Here is a 20,262-nt window from a genome sequence, read left to right as displayed (position 1 = left end):
TCCCTCCCTCCCTCCCTCCCTCCCTAGGTCTCTCTCTGTCACACCCACATAAACACACACATGGGCACACACTCACTTACTCGCACACACACTCACTCACACACGCACACACAAACACACACATATTCACCCCCCCCACACACACACACACACGCACAACCTTTGATTTGTTTGTATTATATCACCTTTTTATGTACTCACTTTTGTTTTGTTTGTTGTTGTTTGTTTTGTTTTGTTTTGGGACTTTGTTTTGTCTTAAGCTTTTGTGTTTTTGTCTGCATAGTGTTCTGTTGTATCTGAATGATGAATGCACCGCTGTTCAGTGTTTCTCTCCAACATGCAGCTCACACACCTGAAGGATTGTAGCCATGAAGAATTGTACACATAATATAATATGTGATATTACAACGCGTGTTTTTGTAGATGTGCGATCCTTCGTGTGCTCGCATTTGTTGTGTGAGTGATGAGTGCTTTGGCGGAAACACTACTCTTGGTAGAAATGTTCTCTTTCCGATAGAAAAACTATGTACTCCAGTAATATATATAGCACTCTTCCTTTTTAACTTCTCATTTTTCTTAGCGTAATATCTATGAAATATATCTTCCTTATGAATTAAACGTCTCATATTTCTAAGTTCTAGCTGCATATCTTGTATGACATTACTATTCTTTTCTGTTCTTTTCATATTTCTCGGTCCATATTTTATTAATAATTTGAATTTACATTTCTAACTTCTCATATTATGTTCTTTTCTACCATTATATATTTCTCTGCGCATTAAAAAAAAAAGATATTACTTTTGTTTATATCTCTCTTATATTTCTTGGCGCATGATTTGTATGATGCCTACTATAATTTGATTGAGGTGAATCTTTCTTTCTGCTTTCTCATATTTCTTGGCGCATAATTTATATGATAATGCTGTAATTTGTATGAGGTGAATCTTCCTTTCTGTTCTCTCTTATTTCTTGATCCATATTTTGTATATAATTGTTCTTCTGGTATTTCTTGACCCAGATTTGTATTATATTTAGATAAGATAATAATTCTGATCTCCAGTGAAAGAAATGCATGTTCCTTTCCATCTTATTATATTTCTTGACCCACATTTAGTGTCTTTATTTCTGTTTCTTTTCCGTCTTTGAATATTTCTTGACTCAGATTCAATATCATTATTGCTGTTCTTTTCCACCTTCGAATATTTCCTGACTCGTCACTCAGATTATTTTTGGCTCATTTTATTATGCCTTCCTGCAAACTTGTTTGTTGTTTTGTTTGTTGTTTTGTTTGTCTCGACCCTGATTTAATGCCATGTTACTGTTTCTTTCTATAAGCCAATATTTCCTGGCCCAGGTATAGTTTCACATTACTTTTCTTTTCTGTTTGTTTTTGGGCCTCTATCTTTTCCATGATTTGTTTTTACTCTCATGTAACTCAGTTATAAAGTAACTCATTGTTAAAGTAACTCATTGTTAAAGGTCATTGATTAAGTTATTTTACCAATTATTGAAACTAGGCCACCTCTTCACTAGTTTAGTAAATGAGTGTCTTATTTTTATATTATTTCTTCAGAATTCTGGCGTGAGTCGTTGAATAAATCCTCTTGTGTGTCTTTATTTGCATGTGTGAGTGTGTGCTTGTTTAAAGTATGAAAGAGAGAGAGAGAGAGAGAGAGAGAGAGAGAGAGAGAGAGAGAGAGAGAGAAAGAGAGAGTTTGTGTGTGTTAAGTCAGTATTGTTCTTATCATTTATTTATTCTAAAGTGCAAATCCATGTACATGTGTATGTGTGTGTGGTTTTTTTGTGTAGGTGTGCGCGTTTACGTAATTATTGCGCCAGCTAGAGTTGCTTTATTTGAGGCATTTAGTTCTGATAAAGGTATAAAAAAAAGTATATTTATGTGTGTGTGTGTGCATGTGTGTGTGTGTGTAGACTGTATACCTACTTCCATGTGTGTGTTTGCGTGCATGTGTGTGTGTGTGTGTGTGTGAGTCTGTGTGTGTTTGAGTGTGTGATTCATGTGTATGTGGTCCATGTGCTCACATCTGTGTTCGTGCATGTGTCTAGCATATCTGTGGGGATGCTTACACATGTTGCTGTCTGAGCAGCCCCCCCCCCCCAGGCCACGACCATCTCTAGATCTAAGTGTTGTGTGATGTGTTCTCTCTCCCTCTGTGTTTGTAGGCGGTTGATGGATGCTCTGGTGTGGTTTGCTCCTTCTTTCCTATCAAACATCTGTCGTCTTTATCTCCCCTCCTTTTTTGTGTTTGTTACTCTCTGGTAGCACATCTATTCTTCGGCACTTATATGACCGTATTGTGTTGCAAGTGCCGTAAAACCTCTACTAAAACTAAACAAAAACTCTCTTGTAACACCTCTAATCTTCGGCACTTATATGATCTTATTGTGTTGCAAGTGCTGCAAAACACTTAACTTACCAAAACTAAAAGCTGCCTCTCTCTCTTTGTGTTGCAGCTCGGAGTCTAACATGTCCACAGACACCAGCCCTGTACAGACCTACCTCCTGTCTCCAGACATCGAGTCCCACGAGAGCTCTTTCTCCAAGGAGGGCGGCTTCTACATGCTCCGCAAGGACTCGGAGCGACGGCAGACGCTTGTGCACATTCTGGACCAGGACTCCGACAAGGTGCGTTGGGGTGTTACTAAAAATAGTTCTAAGTTTCTTATCTTATTTGTCTTATCAAGTGGAGTAATACCCCCTGCGGCAGGCAGTGCTAATGACCGAAGTGTCTTTAGGCCATTCCCAAAGGGGGGATATTAACATTTTGAGTTCTTATGCACAGTAGAATTGTAATTGTAAATGGGCTGATTCATCAATGTCAAGCTCTTAACTGTGCCTGAATTGCAACAGGGAACTGCTGCTTTTTCTTTCCTCATCCTTTCTATTGTAATTTTTCCTCTATTTCTTTTGTATGTTTGTCACTCTCTTGTGACCCGCTATTTCCAGGGTGCCTTGATAGTTGAAGCAGACTTTGTGCTGTTGAAGCTAGAGAGGTGAGCAGCGTAAGCCTGATTCCCTGTAAGGACTTCTCTGTTGACACCCACCCCTTGGCGCTCATATGACCTTATGCAGTTGAGAGTGCAGTAAAACCTCTACTAAAACTAAACTAAAACAAGTGGAGTAATATTCCAGGTTTTTTTACTTTAATTTGTGTTTGAAGAAAGGTACTAGATAATGTGAGACATTTTAACATTACAGTTGTCAGCATGCCATTGTGAGTGACATTTGGCCATTTTGTTGTTCTTTTGAGGGTGGTTGGTGGGTGACCTTGTTTCGTCTGCCCTCTTCTACTCTCTTTTTTTGTGGTACTATAATTACATGGCAGTTACAATATTTGTTGTGGGTGGTTAGTGGGTGCTTTGGTGTCATCTGCTCTTTCTTTCTTATCAAACTACTATCGTCTTTATCTCTCCTCCTTCTTTTTTATGTTTGTTACTCTCTTGTAACACCTCTAATCTTCGGCACTTATATGACCTTACTGTGTTGCAAGTTCCGAAAGACTTGCTAAAATATTTTTTTTTAAACAAAAAACTCTTGTAACTCTTCTTGTCTTTGGCACTGATTTATATGACCTTATTGTGTTGCAAATGCCGTAAAACACTTACGAAACTAAAAACATCTATCGTCCTTAACTCCCCTCCTTCTTTTTCGTGTTTGTTACTCTCTTGTAACACCTCTAATCTTCTGCACTAATATGACCTTATTGTGTTGGAAGTGCCGTAACACTATTACTAAATTTTTAAAAAATAAATTTTAAAAACTCTCTTGTAACTCTCCTCGTCTTTGGCACTAATATGACCTTATTGTGTTGCGAGTGCTGTAAAACATTTACTGAAAAGACAACTACAATGTATGTCCTCAGATCTGCGCCAACTGGCTGGACATGCTGCACCGAGACGCCACCATCTCCAGCCCAAAGCTCACAGCGGTATGTCGTTGTCTGTGTGTATCTGTCTCTGTCTGTCTGTCAGTCTCTGTTTCTGTCTCTGTCTCTCTTTCTCTGTCTGTCTCTCTCTCTCTCTCTCTATCTTTTTCTCTCTTGTATCTGTGTCTCTGTGTGTCTGTCTGTCTCTCGCTGTCTCTCTCTGTCTTTCTCTCAGTCTCTCTCTCTCTCTCTCTCTCTCTGCTTGTGGAAGAGGGTTACTCTATCAGCTGTATCCCTCTTTTTCTATCCCATACCGACATACCCACCACTCGCGCATGTAAACACACACACACACACACACACACACAGAGAGAACACAGAGAGAGAGAGACGCTCACATATGTGCACATAAGCACGGTTGCTTATGCTTGCCTGCACTCATTCTTTGATACCACCCCAAACAGACAATAGTGAATGGTTTAGGAATGCTATAGTGTGGTTTGCTTTTTCTTTCCCATCAAATATCTATCGTCCATATTTCTCCTCCTTTTTGTTTTTTGTTTGTTACTGTATTGTAACGCCTCTAATCTTCAGCACTTATATGACCTTATTGTGTTGCAAGTGCCTTAAAACTCTTACTAAAACTGAAACAATATGCTTTTTTTTTAACTCTCACTTGACTCAAATGAAGTATTTACATATGTATAAGAGAGTGTCGTGTTTTTTCTGTACTCTCACTTGACTCAAATGAAGTATTTACATATGTATAAGAGAGTGTCGTGTTTTTTCTGTACTCTCACTTGACTCAAATGAAGTATTTACATATGTATAAGAGAGTGTCGTGTTTTTTCTGTACTCTCACTTGACTCAAATGAAGTATTTACATATGTATAAGAGAGTGTCGTGTTTTTTCTGTACTCTCACTTGACTCAAAATGAAGTATTTACATATATATAAAAGCATGTCGTGCGTTTCCCCTGCCAGGAACACCTGATGTGTCTGCTGGTGGGGATCAAGTCTTACATCCTGGACCAGTCCACCATGTCCATCAAAGAAGCAATAGGTAAACCAAAACTGCCTCCGCTTTTGGGGTATCATATTATCGCCTCCTTTCTCCAGGGATAGTGGGCAGTTGGCGGGTGCTCTGGTGTGGTCTGCTCCTTATTTCCTATCAAACTTCTATCGTCCTTATCTCTCCTCCTTCTTTTTTGTGTATGTTACTCTCTTGTAACTCATCTATTCTTCGGCACTTGTATGACCTTATTGTGCTGCAAGGGCTGTAAAACTTTTACTGAAACTAAAACTCTCTGGGGATATGATACTATCACCTCCTCTCTCCGGGGGGGGGGGGGGGGGGTATAACTTTATTGCCTCTTCTCTCCCTCCGGGGTTAGATTTATCCGCGGGGGCCAAGTCAACAGTTTTCCAGCGGGTGATTAGAGGGTGCTACTCTGAGGTCCTTTCTGTTGCTTCTGTCTATCTGTCTTGCTTCTCTGAACTATATACGACCATTATTTTGCTATTGATGGGCTTCTGTTTACTCCAACTCAAACACTTTCCCAAGATTTAAGAAAAGGTTCGAATGTGTTTTGAACTGTTTTATTACATAGCTTGGATGAAACACATAAGAAGCGGCTGTCTTTTTGTCTTCTATTATCTATTTGTGGTGGCCGAATTTTGCTATTCAAAAGGCTTTTTATTGGCTGCATCGATCGACATGCGGTTTTCGACAAAAGATTCTTAAAAATATTCTCCAGATCATGACGCCCTTGGTTTGTTCAGTTTTGAGACAGTTTTGCTGCAAAAAGCTAATTTTCTTTATTTCGCCGATCGCTTTTGTAGGCCGACGCTTCTGTCTCTCTAATTTTAGAAAATCCGGAAGTGATATTTCGCGAGGCGCATTTTGTTTTTTAGAGTATAGATCTAGACCTTGGAAATTTTTGCATCTCTCAAGATTTATTGCCCCATTCCAGTAGAGTATAAATATAGTAGGCCAATGACTTTTAGTTGATACATGTATAAAAGCACCGATCATTCCTTTCATTGAAAGGGGGCCCAGCTAGTTTTATCTATGGCTTATGGCCTTCCTACTCTTCATCTGTACAAATGACCACTTTTCACTTCTCCCATTACCCCGCGGGGCAGTGCCACTGACTGAAGTGTCTTTAGGCCATTCCCAAAGGGGGGACATTTCTCGTTCAAGCACAGTAGAATTGTAAATGGGCTGATTCATGTCACGCTCATAACTGTGCCTGATCTACAACAGGGAACTGCTGCTTTTTCTTTCCTGATCCTTACTTTTGTCATTTTCCTCTACTTCTTTGTATGTTTGTCACTCCCTTGTGACCTGCTATTTTGGGGTGCCTTGATAGTCGAAGCAGACCTCGTGCTGTTGAAGCTAGAGAGGTGAGCAGTCTTAAGTCTGATTCCCTTTAAAGACTTCTCTGTTGACACCCACCCCTTGGCACTCATATGACCTTATGCAGGTGCGAGCGCCGTATAACCCTCTACTATAAAAAAAATTATTTAAAAAACTTCCCATAGCCTTCTGGGGATTTTTCCTCAATATTATAATGACACTGTCTAAGGTGACCACATGTCTAAGGTGACCACCTGTCTACGATGACCGCTTCTCTCCTCTATAATGGGCGGTTGTCTGTCTTAGACAAGTTTTTTTATTTTTTTATTTGTGTGTCTGCTGTGTGCTCTAAGAATTTGCTTGATTTTGAGTAGTTTAATCTTCCTAGTTTCAGCTGATGTGTGAATTGATATGTTGACTTTTCATGACAATTAACCCTCTCCACTAATTCATTTTATTCTCTTTAGTCATGCACTATTAAAATATGTTCAGCGTGTGGGTCTGAGCTATACTTAACTACCTGTTTTTGCTGTGGAAAAATTATGATGTGCACTGAAGGCCAAGTGGAAAGTCCATGTTCGAGCCTCGGTTCGTACACAGATTTTTTCGCCCCTTCTTGCCCACCCAGCAGTAGTGGGTACCTGACTTTGAGTTAGAGAAGTAAAGGCGGCGTGGAAAGGAACTGGCCTCCCTACCGCAATATGCCAAAGGCCCAGGAAGTTGTCTCACTAACATTAACAGGGCAATCTCCAATGTCCGGATCGAATGCGGGAACAACTTTACTTCACTGAAGGCCAAATCATCTAAAGGAGATTGAAGGCGTTTAGTTTTGTTTCACCTGCAGGTAGCAGGAAAGGTTGTTTTTTTATGTGTTCAAGTTCATGATGCACTATCTGACCCCCTGAACGTCCGGGCCATGTGCCCAGACACAGCGGTCCTGTCTGGACTGTCACAAGTAAACACCGATCTTTCTCTCTCTCTTTCTCTCTCTCTGTCTAGGTGGGAGGTGTGGAGCAGATATCGGAAATCATGGTTTGTTTATCTTCTTTATTCGGAACACGCAACTAAAAAAAATGTAGGCAGAAGATTAAGGAGAGTGATGTATATATTTATATGCTTCGTCTTTTTTAGGACTGCTTCTCAAGGTTCAAAATTGCTGGACTTCTATCTGGAAAGTGCTGCTTAGAATCTTTTTTGCGATAGATATTGGTTGTTTTTTTTATGATGTATAAGAATATAAGAATATGCTAGGCGTGATTTGCCTGGGGTATTTTCACGGACTGATTTTTTTTACACTGAAATTTTGTTTTGATTTTATAACCTGCCCCTTTGAGGTATCCCTACCTCCAAATTTCAGTAGCCATTCCCTATGTTTCATTTGTAAAACACTTTCAGTGAGAGAGTCTTGAGTTGTAGATGGGTCTTAGAGTAGGGTTTTGCGAGGTGAAAATTATGACATGCATGACAGACAAACACATAAACTCCCTTCACAGCTCTATCCAGCATTTTTGTCTCGACGGTCAAGTAAAATGATTCGGTAGACTTTAAAATATGTGACGGGGCTCATGGGAAACTTCAGTTAACCTGTCTATCAGCCACCTGTCCAAGACAGTCACCTGTACAAATGACAGCTTCCCACTTTTCCCCCTTGCATTTTTTTTTTTCAATAAATGTCACAACCCAGTGGAATCAGGCTCTCATCAATTTTTGGGCATGTGGAGTTATTGGTATCATCCTAAAGTTTGTTCATTTGTCTTGCTTTTTATGAAAAAAAATTCGATTTATCTTGAATACAAGTCGAGATGTTTGTGAGAGAAGTAGGTGGGGGTCACCTGGTTTCAAAGCTAAAATTAGTGAGAAAATGGCTGCCAAAGATTAGTTATTTCCTTAGCTTGAGAGTCGGTGGAAACTGAAAATTTACTTTTTTTGTGCCTTTAATCAACATTTTTCAGAAAAAAACACACAGAAATATATTCTTTAGTGGGCATGAAAGGTGTTGAGCCAAAAAATGAAAATTAAATAAAAATCCACAAACCTGCGGAAAAAATTCCAGTTTCTTCAATTTCATAATTTTGACAAGTGCGTGGTTTCACCACTCTGCCTCACATATTCGAACGACACTGTCCAAGACACCTACTTGTCTAAGACAACAACTTTTTTCCTCAACAATGGTAGGCCGTCTTGGACAATTTAGACTGTCATAGCAAAAGTAAAAAGTATTTAGTTGCGTGTCACCGTCTATTTGTCACTACTGCTACCCGGATGCTTCGTACTCTGCTATTGGTTGCATTATCATGTCATAGCTATGCAAGTCGTCACCTGTATGTGTTTGTTCTCGTCTGTCTCGACAGGCTTCTCTTTCACCGACTATTTAGCTTTTTCGCTCCGCAGCACTTGCAGGTGGACGTAGTGTGGAAAACAGTAGCAGTAGTTGGTGCGCGGTCTGTAGTGTGATCTGCTCCTTCTACTTCTTTTCTCTGTCTGTATTGTCCTACTCAATTCCTGGGAAAATGTAGCCATCACTGAGTAGAGGGGCAGTTGACTCATTTCAACATAATAATTCTTCCCTCTCCCCCTCTCCACCCCTTTTCCTGTCCCATAACGTTCGTTGTTCTGTCCAGTCCTATTTTTCTGTTAATGCAACCAAAACAAAATGCTAAGCTGCATGATCCCTGCTGTTGTTTTTAACATTCAGTTTTGCACTCCTGTAACTGTTATGTCTTTCATTAACACTGTCGTACACTGAACAGTATTTCACCAACCTTCCTGATGGTGGGTGGGTGGAAGGTGGACGTCGTGTAGATACTTGGAGTGGGTGGTTGACTGGTGCTCTGGTGTGGTTTGCTCCTTTCTTTCCTATCAAACGTCTATCATCCTTACCTCTTCTCCTTCTTTTTTGTGTTTGTTACTCTCTTGTGACTCCTCTAATCTTCGGCACTTATATGACCTAATTGTGTTGCAAGTGCCGTAAAATGCTTACTATAACAAAGATACTTGGATTTTGATCAAGGTGGCTTTTAAGGGAAGACGTACACTCCGGGAAAATTTTTCTAAACGAATGACTTTTTTCACTTTCATGTAATTGTGCACAAAGTTCATAGGTTAATAGTAGGTACTAAGCGTGAATTTGTTGATTTTTTCTGAAATATGGGTCTCTGTGGCGGCCATCTTGGATTTTCAAACCAGTTTCTTAATGCAGAAAAATTTCATAGTAAATATTGAAACAACAGCCTGAAATTTGGCGCACAAGTACAAACCTATATGAACTGGAGATCTATGTTAGGATTTCGACCTATCTTTTAAAAATAAAAAAGTGAGCTCAAACTCAATGGACCCCGGAAGTCTGTTAACCAAATTTTGGGGAATGAACTGTTTTCACTGTTTTAAAAAAGAAAATGGAGTCTTTGTTCGTTTTTTATTAATTGTTTTTCTGCCTCACTGACACAATTCCCAGTATTTCCCTTTCGGAAGTGGGACTTTCGAAACCAACCTGCCTGTGGTGAAGCAGTTAGGCTTTTTGCCGTTGCATGCAGATCTGAGTTCAATTCTTGTGTGGGGAGAATTCTTATGGAGCATTTCCACGTTTCTTCTAGGACATTGTATGTCCTATCTCCATTTTTAATAACTGTGAAAACAGTTCTTAACGAAGAGGGAGCTTAAGAAGAAGTCACATTCTCAATGTTAACCCTATCCATACGCCCTGAGGTCATTTTGTACCCCCGGGGTTGTATTCTTCACATTTTAGAATAATTCTAGTACGAAGATCTCTTTGAAACTTTCAGTGTTTCTCAAAAAATCATTTTGACAGATTGCTATGCAAAGCGTACGGATCGGATTGTCAAGTAAATTTCCTCTTTGAAAGTGGTGGCACAGAGTTTCCTACGTCGTATGGATACGATAGTAAAACTCGACGTGCGGATAGGGTTTAGAAAAATGGAGATAGGACAAGAAAGCACTGAGATCTTGTTGCTGGTTGACCCTGACTGGTGGGGTTTAAGCATCCTGCCTCCTAAATGATCTAAATTGGGTCAATGGAACTGTAAAATTTTACATTTTTCATCCTTCACTATATAGGACTTTAGGTCCACACTAAATGATTGTGTAAAGAGAGCTCTGATAGGGCAGCATAATAATGATAGACAGCATTTGTATAGCGCAACTATCCCCGCTCAACAGCAAGCTCTATGCGCTTCACAATCTATACTTTTGTGTAAAAGGTAATGGAGAAACTATGGTTACCCCACATAGTGGAGAAACTGTGGTTACCCCACACTTTGGAGGAAAAAGGGGGGGGGGGGGTTATAAGTGATTTGCAGCGAGTGCTCTGATATGATTTGTCACTTTTTTCCTGTCAAACATCTATCATCATTGTCTCTGCTTCTTTTCTTTGTAATAAGTTTCTCTCTATTAACGCCTCTTGTCTAAGGCACGTGTGTGACCTAATTGTGTTGCAGGGCAGTGAAACTACTAAAACTAAACATTAAAAAAACTAAAACACCTGTTTTTTTATAAACCTCTCTCTATATATTATATATGTCTCAGAACTTTTCATGAGGGCCTCTAGAAGTCAGTTGATAAAAATAGAACAACTTTGGTCCCCAGTCTAGGAGTTGGAACATCTCAGCTCTAGGGATATTACTTTTTTTTTAAAACAGCCTTAAGCATTCCGTTGTTTCTATGCTCTCTTTCTATTTCTCTCTCTCTCTCTCTGGTGTTGCAGACAACCTGCGGGAATACGTCCAGTTTGACGCGTCTGCTCTGATGGAGATACAGCTGGCCCTCTACGTCTTTCAGGACGCGGTGAGTGTTGTGTTGCGTGTCGTGCTGCATGTTGTGTTGTTTGTTGTGTTGTTCACGGCCGACCCGTGTAATCTTTACCTTGTGCTGTGTCTTTTGGGGGGGGAAACAAAACTTCATTGACTTTCAAATTCTGATGTGACAAAATTTATGCTATTTGAATAGCATGTGCTGTGGGTTTGTTTTTTTTAATAACCCGCCTCCTTCGAAATCTAAATTGTTTCTTTTGAAGTGTATAGTATTCAAGATTTTACATTATTTTGTGATCCTCAAAACTGAAGGCTGGTCTGAACCCTCCCCTTCCTTCCGTCCAAAGCCTTCCCCTCTTATCTTAGCCCTCTCCCTTCCTCCCATCCAAACCCTCTCCCTTCCTTTCCATCTCCGTCTCCTTCGCTTACCACTACGTTTGACTGTATACTTCCTTGTGTGTGTCTAGGACGTATCATTTGACCACAATATTATACCCCCCTGTGTGTGTCTATGTCCCCTTGTCCCTACGTTTGACCACAATATTATACCCCCCTGTGTGTGTCTATGTCCCCCTTATCCCTACGTTTGACCACAATATTATACCCCCCTGTGTGTGTCTCTCTACCAGGTAAGCATGAACCTACGGGCCCACAGCATCAAACCACACTGGATGTTTGCCCTGGACAACTTACTGAGGGGAGCCGTGCAAGTGGCCATCACCATACTCTCTCCAGGTAATCTTTATAATAATCATAATGATAATGTTGATAATAATAGGTTGTCAGTCAATGTTTGACGACGACCAGTGTATCTGCACTGGAGAATATTTTGTAAGCAAAATAGAAGACAAAAGGGTTAAGAGGACTTGTGGCTTTTGCCATAACTAGTGTGACCTGCTTCTTCTTCTTCCTCATTCTCGATGACAGCAGCGAGACAGTCAGTCCCATGTTGCGTACAAACTGTGCAGTTCGCTTATACTCTGAGAGACTGCCATAGAGCTTTCTCTCAAGGGGAGCCACATTCTGCCACGTCTGTGTACGAAGGCAGTGTGACCAATTCTGGCAGACAGGAGTTTGACACATTTTGAGCCTATAAAAACTGTATATCCACTTGTGGATGTGCGCAGATCATGGGCTTCTGTCTTGTTTTCAAAGCGTTATGCCTTATCCTTGGAGGGTCCTCTCAATTTCCCAATAGTTTTCCCATTTTGTGTGTCGTTGAAGGATGTCCCCAGCAGAATAAGATCCTATATCTTTACTGTCCATATATTTATTTTTTTCTTTTACTTTGCTTTTGCCAAGCCTTCAGTGGATATTATTGTGTCGCTGTGCTCTAAAAATTCTTCAAGTATTGATGCATAACTTTTTTTTAAAAGTTATGTCCGATACCGTCAATAGGCTTTTCTTTGACATAGACAGACAAATGAACAATCTCAGTTGCTCCTGAGGAAGCCTACGTGGCAAAACGACGAGTCGATTCAAGAAACCAAATTTTAAACATTTTAAATGAAACTTTTTTTGTCTGCAAATCAATCAAGACTCTCCCTACCTACTCTGCTTTTGTGGGTGGTTGGCGGGTGCTCTGGTGTGGTTTGCTTCTTCTTTCCTATCAAACATCTATCGTCCTTATCTCCCCTCCTTTTTTATGTTTGTTACTCTCTTGTAACACCTCTAATCTTCTGGTGCTCATTTGACCTTATGCAGTTGCGAGCGCCGTAAAACTTCTACTAAAACTTTTAAAACTCTGCTTTTTAAACAAATGAGCGATCCTCTTGTCTGCCTTACAGCAGTCAGGTTGCTTGGGTGTGGTTTGCTCTTCTTTCCTATCAAACATCTACCACCCTTATCTCTTCTCCTTCTTTTATTTGTATATTACTGTGTAGTTACGTCTCTAATCTTCTCCACTTTTATGACCTAATTGTGTTGCCAGTGTTAAAATTCTTACGTGAGTGGTTGGCGGGTGCTCTGGTGCGATTTGCTCCTTCTTTCCTTTCAAACATCCGTCGTCCTTATCTCTCCTCCTTCTATTTTGTGTTTGTTACTCTCTTGTGACACCTCTAATCTTCGGCACTTATATGACCTTATTGTGTTGCCAGTGTCGTAAAATTCTTACTCAAACTAAACCGTCTGACCCCCTTGTGTCTGTGCACAGAGCTGGGTGCGAACCTCCGCGGGGAGGACACTCGAGGGGAAGAGGAAGTGGCCACGTCGGGCGTGTCCTCGGCCAACTCGGGCAAGGCTCACAGCTACTACAAGCAGGCCAGCGCCGACATGGTGGCACAGGTCTCGCAGCTGCAGGACGAAAACCTCAAGTAAGTCACTGTCGTGTCTGTTTGTAACATTAAGTAAAATAAAGTAAGCTACAGGTGTATCTTTTTGTAACAAAGTACAAAGTAAAGTGAAGTAAGCTACAGGCGTATCTTTTTGGAACAAAGTAAAGTAAAGTAAGCTACAGGCATATGTGAAGAGTGCTGACAAAATGAGTTACTTCTCGGATTCATCGAGCCAGATGGAAATAGATACATCACTCTTGTAGGTGAAGTTTTTGCTATTTATAAGTATGAAATAATAAAAGACAGGGTATACAAAGAATATGGCATCAATAGAAAATATTATATCAACTTGACCCTAATGTCGATTTTTGACCAATATCTCCATTACAATTTGCGGATTGCGAGAAGTAACTCATTTTGTCAGCACGTCTCACATATCTTTTTGTAACAAAGTACAAAGTAAAGTGAAGTAAGCTACAGGCGTATCTTTTTGTAACAAATGTACAAAGTAAAGTAAAGTAAGGGGGCTCTCTTGGCCTAGAGGTTAAGGAGTTCGCCTCTCATTCAAAGGTCCCAGGTTCGAATCCGGGTAGCGACCGAAAAATTTTCTTCTCTAAAATTGTCTCCTTTCCCGCTCTCTAGCTATGTTCTGTCTTCTGCTTTTGTTACCACTTTCAAAATTTCCTACCAACTGAAAATGTTTAACCCTAACCGTACATCGTGTTTTACTATCGTATCCATACGACGTGAGGAACTCTGTGCCACCACTTTCCAAAGAGGAAATCTACTCATTAATCCACCCGTACGCTTTGCATAGCAGTCTATCAAAATGATTTTTTGAGAAATGCTGAAAGTTTCAAAGAGATCTTTGCACTAGAAGTATTCTAAAATTTGAAGAATACGACCCCTGGGGCACAAAATGACCCCAGACGTACGGATAGGGTTAACAAAGTACAAAGTAAAGTACAGTAAGTTTATTCAGTATTCTAAGCCATTGACACACGCTTATTTGATACCTGACCTGACCATCAATGATTTATTTATAGAGGCACCAGCCATCCATGTCCAGGTGCTGTTTTAGCCAATTTATTGCTTCCGCTTCTATGTACCCCATATCTATGGTTCTCAACCTAGAAATCGCCTATAATTCGCTGTAATTGCCTCCCCCCCTCCCCCCACCCCTTCTCATCACCCCCCCCCCCCCATAGTGTCATCATTTATGTTACCGTCTATTTTTATGGATAACACGTTTATGGATTAAGGGCAGTATTAATGATAATTAAGAAAAAAAACACCAATTAAATAATAAATAAATAAATACATAAATAAATAAATACATAAATAATGAATAAATAAATAAATAAATAATACTAATGATTATCATAATACAAATATTGATAATGAAAAGAAGAAGAAGAAGAAACACGGTCATAACATCAATATAAAAAACAATAATACTAACAATAGAATTGATTTGAGTAAAATAATGAAATAATATTAAAATAATAAATGGAGCAATATTATTATTATAAATCAAAATTTCTAAAAGGACACTACTTGGAATCCGCCGATTGTATGGGATCAGATACCTTGTATGAATACGTTAAATTAGATAATTCAATCCATACAATTTGAGGTTATATGTTCAGATCACCATTCTTTTTTTTCAAGAGGAAAGCAGATGTCTATTCTCATTTTGTGTTTGGTCATTCTATTGAGTTACATCTATAAGACAATCTCCTCGTGGTTTAAGGTTTATTTGATACTTTAGAGTATATGAACGCCATTCATAATTAACATATTCTTTCTCTCTCCCCCTCAGAGTCTTGCAGGAATTGGTGGAGGCACAGCGTCAATACCAGTTATTGCTCCAGCAAACTCTACAGGAGAAGAAGATGTCCTTGTTACAGCTCAGGTACTGTGTCCTCTGTATTGTGTTGTTTGTTACAGCTCAGGTACTGTGTTTTTTGTTACAGCTCAGGTACTGTGTTGTTTGTTACAGCTCAGGTACTGTGTCCTCTATGTTGTGTTGTTTGTTACAGCTCAGGTACTGTGTTGTTTGTTACAGCTCAGGTACTGTGTCCTCTATGTTGTGTTGTTTGTTACAGCTCAGGTACTGTGTCCTCTATGTTGTGTTGTTTGTTACAGCTCAGGTACTGTGTTGTTTGTTACAGCTCAGGTACTGTGTTCGTCTGTGTTGCTTCAGAGCTGTTTCCTTCTCCCTTTCTCCTTCGTACAGAGTCGTGAAAAATTAGAGAAAGTCCTTTCCAGTCATGGTAGTCACACAGTCTTTGAGTCTTGGGCTCAATAAACATGCACTTGAAAACAGGCTGGATTCTGTATAAGAGAAAGTTTATCTGGGCATGCTGTGTCTATTTTTGAAAGATTGTGGCTCGTTCTTTTCGAGGGGGATGGATCTTAACCCTATCCGTACGTGTGTTTTATTATTGTATTCATACGACGTGGGGAACTCTGTGCCATCACTTTCCAAAGAGGAAATTTACTCGTTAATCCGGTCCGTACGCTTTGTATAGCAGTCTGTCAAAGTGATTTTTTGAAAAATAATGAAAGTTTCAGAGAGATCTTCGCACTAGAAGTATTCTAAAATGTGAAGAATACAACACCGGGGGTACAAATTGACCCCAGGGCGTACAGATAGGGTTAAATGCAAGCACAAAATAGGGCTCCATGGAAGAATGAGCAACGTAGATTTGAGGGGGTGGGGGTTGTCAGCATGTCTTCTTCTTCTTCTTCTCATTCGTCAACCTGTCAAAATATTCTCTTGAACTTATGGGCAGTTGGCTGATACTCTGGTGTGGTTTGCTCCTTCTTTCCTATCAAACATCTATCGTCTTTATCTCCCCTCCTTTTTTGTGTTTGTTACTCTCTGGTAGCACTTCTAATCTTCAGCACTTATATGACCTTATTGTGTTGCAAGTGCCGTAAAACGCTTACTAAAACTAAAACTCTTGAACTTGTTTTGTTTTGTTTGTTATTTTCAGAGTAATTCTCACTGGTGAGGGAAGCGCTGGAACTTCACGAGAGACCTCACCCGCATTAGGTAACTAAACGGATGAGAATAATAATTTATGTGTGTGGTTTCGTTTTTCGGGGGTTGGGGGGGGGGGGAATCTGGGGGCTGCTGCTCCATCTAGAATATGATTAGTGAAATGTATCTTGTAGCCTTGCTTTGAGCACAACTCTCTGTCATGGATTTCAAAAAAGTAAATTACGTCTCATGTTGTTGTGTGTCCTATGTACTGTTCAAATTGGACTTGTGCTGGCCCCAAAACCTTTACTAAAACCAGAATAAAATTTTACTTTTTCCCACTATAGTAGATTTTACAGCTTTCTCTGTACGGTTGTTCCCTGTTTCAGACCAAAGCAGCAGCAGTATTGAAGTCCCAGGGAAGGCGGTGAGAGACCAGGCCTTGATAGACTGGATGAAATCGCTCAACTTTGACGAGGAATCCATCCAGAAGGTAGGCGGGATCTGTACAAAAGCAAAACTGTTCGTCTCTGAGGTCGACTTGTGTGTCCCTTCCTACCCATGACACGACCTGGGTGCTTCCTTGTCCTATCTCCAATTTCAGTAACAGTGAAAACAGTTCATAACAAAGAGTGAGCTTACGAAGAAGTCACATTTTCAATGTTAAAAAAAATTGAGATAGGACAAGAAAGCACTGAGGTCGCGATGGAGCGAACACGCCAATTGTATTTTTATGTTACTGTTGTGCAACAGTGAGTTAGATCTCTAACTGATTTGATCAACTTTCAAGGGATTTGGATTGCAAGTCAAGGTCCTGGAAATCTTGAAGAAAATGAAAATTTTATATTTTTTTTAGATAGGTTGATGGCAGGGAGACAATAAGACCCAACATATCTTGTTCAGAAATATCTTTTTTTTGGAGCTGCAGTGTATTTTAGTTATGGTACATTTCTATTGTAGAGAAAGCGAACTATGTTTAATTTGTTTCCCAGTACCTTTAAACATAGTTTAACTTACTGTTTGTTTAAGATAAGTTACGATAAGGTGGTACTTTATTGTCTAAGTGGGAAACTTTCTTGGCTGTACAAAAATACCTGTACCTTTAGACATATTGACATTTCCTGTTTGTTTACCTGTAAATATATGAACCTTAGTTTTCCTGTAAATATATGAACCTTAGTTTACCTGTAAATATAGGAACCTTAGTTTACCTGTAAATATATGAACCTTAGTTTCCCTGAAAATATATGAACCTTAGGTTTATCTGTAAATATATGAACCTTAGTTTACCTGTAAATATATGAACCTTTATTTACCTGTGAATATATGAACCTTTTGTTTACCTGTGAATATATGAACCTTAGTTTACCTGTAAATATATGAACCTTAGTTTACCTGTAAATATATGAACCTTTGTTTACCTGTAAATATAATAAAACTCTGTATGTTCACCTTCAAACACAGTGAAACTGTCTGTTTGTTCACCTTGACACATAGTGAAACTGTCTGTTTGTACAATGACAGGTGTGTGAGGAAGAGTACACTCTGAACGACCTTCTGGAACTGGTCACCTGGGAAGACATACGACAACTTCACATACGGTGAGATATATGTTCAAACCTCTCCTTGCTACCCATGCTATATATATATATGTATATATATCACCTGTGGCTGCTTGTTATATGTATTCGTCATTGGCTTTTTTGTAGCATATATGTGAGGCAGCGTGGTGGAATCAGGCTCTCGTCAAAATAATCAAAGTGAAGAAACTTGCATTTTTCCGCAGGTTTGTGAATTTTTATCAAATTTTGTTTTTTTGGCTGTGTAGATGTTTCTGAAGAACGTTGATTAAAGGCACAAAACATGTAAATTTTCAGTTACCACGGACTCTTAAGCTAAGGAAATAACTAATCTTTGGCAGCCATTTTCTCACTAATTTTACCTCTGAAAACAGGTGTCCCCCACCTCCTTCTTTTGCAAATATCTCGACTTGCATTCAAGATAAATGGATATTTTTTTCATCCAAATAAAGTGAACAAGCTTTAAGATGATACCAATAACTCTACATCCCCGAAATTGACAAGAGCCTGATTCCACCACGCTGCCTCACATATTGTCTTCTACAACACAAATTACAAGTCCATGGCAGTTTTAGCTCGTGGATCGTTGAAGGGTAACCGTGGTAGCGTCTCCACTTCCACTCACCCTATCAGCTTTGCTTGTTCATAGTAGTTTCAAAGTAGTGTTGTACCCGTACCATACCTGTCTCGGTCAATGATGATAGTTATGTATCTGGTGGTCAGATGTATGTGTGGTGTTTATTTCTCATTATTTCTATTTAATTCAAATGTTCATGTTGGTCGTGATAATGATTAGATTAGTGATGGGTGGCCACTATTTTATACCCTGGGAGAGGAGACATGCTGAGCACTGGTGTTTTGCTATGTGCCGGTGTGGTGAAGGACATAGATGACAATATGAAATAGAATTGCCCAGCATAAGTGAATGAAAAATAAAGTGGATGGTTTTTCTTTGATTCTTTTTTTCCCCTCAGTTTTCCGCTACTGCCATTTCCTCCGCTAAACCGCCACTTTCTGTACATAATCAAGATTGTAGATATTTGATAAGTGACTCGTTTACTTTGAAATTATCTTCCAAACTCTCAAACTGGTATGAAATAACCTTGCTTTGATAAATTGGTGGTTTTTATTTCAGCCTTCAAGGGTTAAACAGTATCATAATAATGGGTGTCTTTCGAAAATGGCGATCACACGGAAAGTTCTTACTTTTTCAAAATTCTTTTAATTGTAGTGGTTTTGGGCCCAAAGGGAAGGTTTTCAACAGCCTGACAGCTGTGACCAAAACCCCCAGAAGTACTTGGATCCAGAGCTAGAATCAAAGCAGGCGGAACATGTCCATAGCTGCTCATCTCTCCTTTCCAGCGTCCACCTCAGGGTCTTCCTGCTAATTGTCTCCATGAGGAGCTGGTTTGAGACACGCCTGACCACTCCTCGGAGCAAACTTTTTTTCGCTGTGCCCCGCACACACTTTTCTTTTATCGTGCTGAGTGTGTGGGAGTCTGTCTCCTCTTGGTTGTGAAGGCTCTCCTTGCATCTGGTGATCGCCATTGGTGGGTCGAGCATGATTCGGCCAGTGGGTGTTGCTTTGCCAGCAAGTTCATCAGCACGCTCATTTCCATGCACCCCGGCGTGACCAGGGCAGAACACCCATGTAATTCTTAGGAGGTGGCTATTTGCAATGGAAGCTCTCCAGTCACTGTAGAGCCACCCACTCCTGATTTTTTCTAGGGTGCTCATCGAAACTGTGACAAACAGGGCAGAATGCCCCAGAAGTTAGAAACTGGAATTTAGCGCAAGCCAGCACAAAGCAGCTGGTGATGTGCAGATTTTCCTTCTCTGCTGTGTTGTCCCTGGAGGTTTAATCGTGAAACCGCCAGTCTCAACTCTGGTGTGGTTGGTGGGTGCTCTGGTGTGGTTGGTGGGTGCTCTGGTGTGGTTTGCTCCTTCTTTCCTATCATACATCTATTGTCTTTATCTCCCCTTCGTTCTTTTTTGTGTTTGTTACTCTCTTGTAACACCTCTAATCTTCAGCACTTATATGGCCTTATTGTGTTGCGTAAAACTCTTACTAAAAACAAAACCATCTCAACTGTCTCTGTTTTTTTTCCTCCTCATTTCAGAGGCGGCCTTCGCTGTCGCTTGTGGCGAGCCATCCTGGATCACAGAACCAAAGACTTGGACCACGGCTAGAACGGGGAGGTGGGGGAAAGCTCCCTCCGTACATAGCTGGCTGGACACTTCATTGTACAGGGACTCTCACCCTCTGCCTTATCTCACCCCGCACCATGGACTCTCTTGACCCCCAAGTGACCACGCAAATAACTTCCAATGACACAAGTGATTTCTCCCACACAGTGATTTCCCCCACACAGTGATTTCCTCCACACAGTGATTCTCCTCTCTCCCCC

The 20,262-nt window shown here is 40.1% G+C and overlaps 1 protein-coding gene across 1 annotated transcript in view; it reads left to right on the top strand.

Moving 5' to 3' along the window:
* Positions 1–20,262, top strand: part of LOC101862124 (mitogen-activated protein kinase kinase kinase 5) — a gene marked incomplete at its 3' end in the record, with an annotated part of 90,971 nt that extends 70,709 nt beyond the window's left edge. The window contains 12 exon segments of the mRNA XM_013084857.2: positions 2,476–2,647; positions 3,885–3,950; positions 4,872–4,950; positions 7,246–7,278; positions 10,967–11,046; positions 11,642–11,747; positions 13,165–13,324; positions 15,108–15,200; positions 16,288–16,346; positions 16,664–16,767; positions 17,799–17,875; positions 19,975–20,262. Of these exon segments, the coding sequence (XP_012940311.1) occupies positions 2,476–2,647; positions 3,885–3,950; positions 4,872–4,950; positions 7,246–7,278; positions 10,967–11,046; positions 11,642–11,747; positions 13,165–13,324; positions 15,108–15,200; positions 16,288–16,346; positions 16,664–16,767; positions 17,799–17,875; positions 19,975–20,044 (1,099 nt within the window).

The sequence above is a fragment of the Aplysia californica genome, unplaced genomic scaffold (assembly GCF_000002075.1).
Source record: "Aplysia californica isolate F4 #8 unplaced genomic scaffold, AplCal3.0 scaffold00323, whole genome shotgun sequence".
Taxonomy (NCBI): domain Eukaryota; kingdom Metazoa; phylum Mollusca; class Gastropoda; order Aplysiida; family Aplysiidae; genus Aplysia; species Aplysia californica.
This window is presented reverse-complemented; position numbering and strand designations above follow the sequence as displayed.